At 50.8% G+C, this 6,210-nt stretch overlaps 1 protein-coding gene across 1 annotated transcript in view; it reads right to left on the reverse strand.

The window, feature by feature from the left end:
- The window catches only part of LOC116947618 (guanine nucleotide-binding protein G(i) subunit alpha-1), a 33,400-nt gene extending 31,090 nt beyond the window's left edge, over window positions 1-2,310 (reverse strand). Inside the window, exon 1 of the mRNA XM_032963579.2 lies at window positions 1,824-2,310. Within this exon, the coding sequence (XP_032819470.1) occupies window positions 1,824-1,941 (118 nt within the window). The 5' untranslated portion in view covers window positions 1,942-2,310. The remainder of the gene's footprint in view (window positions 1-1,823) is intronic.
- Window positions 2,311-6,210: the final 3,900 nt, after the last annotated feature.

Consider the following 6,210-nt stretch of genomic DNA (forward strand, 5'->3'; position numbering starts at 1 on the left):
TATGAAGCCCCTTTTCACAGATGTCCAGTACTTCGTGCTTGGTTAAAACGGTCGGTGGTGAAGAGAGGCAGAGACATCCCACGGCCTCTTCCTCCACGCCTCTCTTCTCTCGATTCGCCCCCCGCTCTCGCAAGAGCCAGTACCGACAACAGCAGCCCTCTCCCGAGTAACATTCAACTCAGCCGGCCACAGTCGACGCGTTCGTCGTCGCTGGTGTCTCTACGTCTCTGTGTGGATGGAGTTCCTCGGGAAACGTGCGGGGCCCCCACAGCATGCGGCGGGGTGTAGACGGCGGTCGGCCGTGTGGACACAACACACGCGTGGCGGTGCTAAGGCGGCTGGCTGGCTGGGGGGGCGGCACATGAACACGCTCGACCACAGCCTGTGACTGACACGGCGAGCAACAGCATTCCACTTTTGAGTCGTTTCCACTGCGGCAAGCAGATTGTAATCATCATCACCAGCAGCAGCCAGCAGCCTTCTGCGAAGACGAGGATATTCCGGGCTGATGGTGACGACGATCTCCGCCACACGCACGTGGTTTGCTCGCAATATCTCTTGCCTGTACAGCAAGAGGTGAGGGTACCCCGATTTGGGGGGTGATGTATAGAGGGGATGGCGTTTGTCTGTGCCGCATTGTGGCTGCCCCAATAGCTGCGAAGGATAGCCAAGGTCTGTTTGTACCCGCGTGTCATTGTGCCCTGTGTACCTGCCCCAACAGTCTGTAGGCTACATGGGGGATCTCTATCTTGAGACTGCGTCTGTGTGATGCGGGGGTACAGGGACGCACCGAATGAGCAGCATGAGGTTGTGAATAATTGATGAGATCGTATGCGAGGTTAGCCTATTAAATCATTTAATTCTGCCGTGTTATTACTGTATTGTCCTGTGTGTGTGTGATGTGGAGAGCTGTGCTTGTGGAGTTAGTGTGGAGCGTACGCTCTGTTTAACAAGTCGACTTTCGCGACCAATATCATCTATAATGTAGGTTTTTTTGGGGGGGGGTGAGATCGCGTAAATAAAAATGTGTCAGCGCTGTCCTCCAGACAGTCTCGTCCCCTTCACCTGATGAAGGCCGCTTGTGTTGTGGCCGAAACGTCGTGAGAATATTATTGTGTTATTTTATTTTATCAATTTATTATTTTATTCTCATTCTACGTGACTTTACCGAAAGAACCAAAGAAGAAAAATGTGTCGTTAAACCCGACACCACCCGACAACCAATTATTGAGGTTTGTCACGTGAAGTTAACGCGCCAATTCCTTACTCGGACAGCACACCGGTGTGTTGGAGAGTAAATCCACAACATTTACAATTTGATTAGGCGACAAACCCTGTGCGATGTGTAAACACCGCCAATAAGGACACAAAGGCGGCCGGGCGTGGTTCTGGCAACCTTCTGATAAAGGATGAAGGTGCTCTCCAACACACACTTGCCCCAACAGTGTAGCGGTTAGCGCGCTGCGCTACCAACCCGGCGTCCCCGAGTTAAGATTCCCGCTCACTGCCAACCGTGACTATTTTAACCGGTCCTGGGTCTCCCCTAGGTCGACTCAGCCTCAAACGAGTCCCCGGTGCGGTGTGTAAACATCACCACTATGGACACAAAGGCGGACGGGCGTGGTACTGGACACCCACAACCCTCATGTGCCATCCCGGCCTTCATAACTGCTCGTTAACAGCACTTGCCCCAACAGTCTGTTACAGGCTACACGGGGAATCTGTGTCTTTGAAGGCATGGTCATTCGTGTGAGTATACGCGACCGTCGGTACACATTTGTGTATGCAGCGTGCGTGTTGTGTGTGGCGTGTGTGGGACGCACCGAGCAAAAGCAGCTTGACCTCTCGGGACGCCTTCTCCCCGTCCTCTCGAAGGTTCCTGTCGATCATGCGCGACCTCTCCACGGCCGCCTTGTCCTCGGTGCTCAGCGTGCAGCCCATGCTGGAACGATCGCCTGTTTCTCGGCGGTTGTTGTTACCGCTGCTGCTGCTGCTGTTGTTGTTTGGTTGTCGCGGACTCCGCGAAGTCGGGCGAAGGCGCGGATGCGATGGGGAGGGGGTCGGGAGGCCGCGAGGAGAACGAAAAAAGTCTCAACAATGGCGAAGATTTTGGGAGCGAGACGACAGCCCCGGCAGCAGCAGGGCGAGAGAGCGACGGCACTCGGCGAGCCGTTGCCGTACGAGCGATGTGGTCGCGGTGGGACGTGAGAGAGGAGGTAACAATAGAGGGAGGCGAGACGCAACGGGCGCAACGGGCGGGGAAGGGGAAGGAGCGAGGCGCCGCTGCCGCCGCTTGGTGGTGTCGCGCCGAGGTGAGCCTCCCGCGGCTCCGCCCCGCTGCGGTCACTCGCGCCGAGACCGCGCGGCCGCCATCTTGGGTCAGGTTGGTAGCGACCGCAAGGCGGCGATTACGGCGGGGCTCGCGGTGACGTCATGCTCCCTCCCACCCTGCGTGCCCCCGGGGGCGCGGGAGCCGCCCTCACCCAACATGGCGGCGCGGCGCCCACGCGAGCGGCGCGACGTCACATCCCGGCGGGTCGTCGCGTGGCGGCGAGGGGTCACTCCCCATTGGCTTGTCCGGCTTCCTGTTGAATTGCGGTTTGACCAATGGCGGCGCGCGAGACAACTGACGCAGGGCGAGGTGGCGGCGGGGTGGCGGGGGCGTGTGGTGCGGTGCCAGAGGCGAGGTTTTCCCTCCAGATCCACGCACCCCCCAACTCCCCCTCTCACCGCCCCACTCCTGTTCCAACTCCCCCCCCACTCACTCCCCACTCCCCCCACTCCCCCCCTACCCCCCACTCCCCCCCTTCACCCCCCACTCTCTCCCCTCACCCCCCACTCCCCCCCTTCACCCCCCACTCACTCCCCACTCCCCCCACTCCCCCCCTACACCCCACTCCCCCCCTTCACCCCCCACTCTCTCCCCTCACCCCCCACTCCCCCCCTTCACCCCCCACTCACTCCCCACTCCCCCCACTCCCCCCCTTCACCCCCCACTCTCTCCCCTCACCCCCCACTCCCCCCTTCACCCCCCACTCCCCCCTACCCCCCACTCCCCCCCTACCCCCCACTCTCCCCCCCTTCACCCCCCACTCTCCCCCCCTTCACCCCCCACTCTCCCCCCCTTCACCCCCCACTCCCCCCCTTCACCCCCCACTCCCCCCCTCAGTCCCTCCCACTCCCCCCACTTCAATGAGATCCACACTCAACATCTCGCGTGGACAGTGGCGTTGTGCACAAACAAGACAAACATTCAACAACGCCGCATTCCCAACACCGGCCGTATTAAAGTACAAATATATCGGCGACGTTTCGGGCAAAGAGCAAGAAGGCCTTCCTCTGATCACGAAATGGAGCGCATTTGGTCGACTGTCGCTACGTTTCTTGTATTCGCGAAAGAAGGCGGCCGTGATTCACAGGCGCAGTCTGTCACGATTCCATGGGGGTCACGGTTCACGTTTTTCTCAGCCAGGAGAGAGCCCGAGAGACAAAGAGTGACCTGGGGTGACCACAATGACACAAACTAAAATCACAGAGAAGAAATTAAGCCGGACAAAGATAAAGCAAAAAGCGACCACACGAGGTATAACAAAATATATTGCAAACGTGTAAAAAGACTACATTTGATTCTGTGTGTATTCCCAAATGAATAAACGGCATTGTATTTGTTTTAATTATGCTAAATTTTGATCATGACGCAGGCACACAATGGCCTTACTCTTGCAAATTATGTCAAGAGGATATTTTACCATCCACTGTGAAGCAGCCGAGGTGCGTATGTTATGATGAATACACCAGGGCGGCCTGCTGGATCCGGCGGCCACAACGGGTCCCCACTCGCTTTGCTTGATGCTGTAGAGCTGTTTCACAGGTGTCCAGTTAAATAAAACAACCCCACCCACGGTGATCTCACTCCACGGTTATTTTTGAAATGATTTAGTTTTACTTTATTGTACTTTGCTTTGATCACATGTCTACTTTTGTCTGTGTATGTTCTCCCCCTGTTTATCGTGGGTTCCCTCCCATAGCTTTTTTTTTAAACGCAACTGGTATCGGGCCAAACATCTCAATGCTGCACATTTCCAGAAAATTACTAAATTGGGATTACACATCGCAACATTGGCCCCGGCAGGACCCTCTTGAAAAATAGTCTTGAGACTCGGTGAGGCTTTCCTGGGTAAACAAGGGAAATAATACAACACACATTTGAACATGGGCATGTCCTCTGTATACGTGTGGTCCATGAGTCTGATGACTCAACCATCCGTCTTGTATTAAGTCGTGCCATAAACATGACACAATGGGTATACAATACTCCACTGTTTGTTAATTGTTCATCTGTCTCTGTCACATCCTGTCGGCAACTGAAGCCCCTTAAACTCACACATAGCAAGGCCTTCAGTTGTAATTTCCCTCATCCATAAAATTAACTCCACCTCATCCATCTTTGATCACGAACCACAATCATACCATACAGTCATACATTATATGTGCTGGGCATGGCCAATGATGTTTGAATAGATTGAGAGTTTTTATTGTCGCTGTATGAGCTCCCCCATCGTGACTGGTGAACAGAAAAGAATGGAATCCATTGCAAATAAAGATGCCTGCTTCGTGTCAGCTGTACACCACTTCCACTGTACAGATATTGTTAAACGTATTAAGACCACGGGATCACTGCAGAAGATTTCACGGAAGATATTACAGGTGATATGTCCACATAACTCTGGACATTGCGTGCTGATTGTCCAGATAACCAACACTTGTCTCAGCTTGTTGTTCATATGCAAACACTTGTCTAAAAATAGGCATATCATAGTTATCCGTGAAAAACATTCAAATATCAGCTCAGTTATGCTGTATTTCCAATACATAAGTATTAAATCCAGGTTGCCTCGTCACATTTTAAGTGAAATGTGGAACAGAAAAATAGAATTATTGTTTTCTGACAAGAGCCATCACATGTGTTTTTACGTAGCAGGTTTCACAACCAATATGATTCATAATTGATTTTTGGTTTCGGCCACATACTGATCTGGCTAAATCAAAGAGTATGAATCCTTGCAGCCACGAAAGCTTCAAATCATTAGTTTGTCGTAATTTATTTGGCTATGACGGGTGTTGGAGGCTCTTACGACACATTTAGCCAGATAATTACGGAGCCTAACCCAAAATAATTATTCTGAATGTTCAAGTGTGGAGAATCGAGCTTCAGCGAATCGTGTTTCTCTTGCATTGGCCTAAAGAGTGCCGAGTGTCTTCCCTTGCATTTGCCACATCCTGTCTGGACAATCATCATCCATCTCAGAACCACGATCATGACGCTTGGACATGTGGCAAGAGAAAAGCACTGGGGCCTAGTCGTCGTGACAGGTTACGCTCGGTAACTTCTATAAAAACAAAACGACTCGAACAATAATTTTAACTTGCAAAGTAAAAATGTTACCCCATCTTATTTTTGCAGCATTTTAAAATACTTTATTTTTTGTTCACACGAGTGTATAATTTTGTATTTCAGACGTATTAAGTCCTGCAGTTATTTCTCGCGTGCTGTTGTGTTTTTTATGATCACTGTTACATTGCATTTATGGCTTTATTTTGGTGATTTCGAAAAGTTTTTTGGTTTGGCTATGTTTGTTTATTGTAGTATGGAGTTAGACTGATGGCCTTAATCTAAATTTTCTTGTGGTTCATATTCTTAGTTCTTTCGGTAAAGTCACGTTGAAGGGAAACAACAAAAGAAAGAACTAAGAATATGAATTACTGCAGTCACGAAAGCTTTAAATCAAAATTTCTTGTGGTTGTTGTTTGACTTGCATCCCACTGGGATTTTTTGCGCACAGCGTTGGTGTACGGTGCTTTTTTCAGGAATATTTTGCTGTTTTCTTTCATTCATTTTCTGTTTGCACAGTCACAGAGTCACTTTAAGATGTTTTCTTGTTCGTGTTTTGTGTTGTTTTGTTTGTTGTGGTTGCACCCGATTCAAGAGCCCAATGGCTCACAGGGCAATACCAAAACCAAAATAAAAAATAAACTGAAAACTGAAAGTGATGCCAATCAAGTTTTTGTGAAGGTGCCAGTTCACAGCGGCGTTACAACAGAAGGGAGTGTTGTTTCGTGCTATGTACTGCAGTGTTATAACTTTGCAATTACTGTAAATATTACAATTCCTTTCGTGTGTGGCATGAACATCCAGAATACTTGGAATAG

Source organism: Petromyzon marinus, chromosome 30, assembly GCF_048934315.1.
Source record: "Petromyzon marinus isolate PM22_M1 ecotype Great Lakes invasive population chromosome 30, UKy_Petmar_22M1.pri1.0, whole genome shotgun sequence".
Taxonomy (NCBI): Eukaryota; Metazoa; Chordata; class Hyperoartia; order Petromyzontiformes; family Petromyzontidae; genus Petromyzon; species Petromyzon marinus.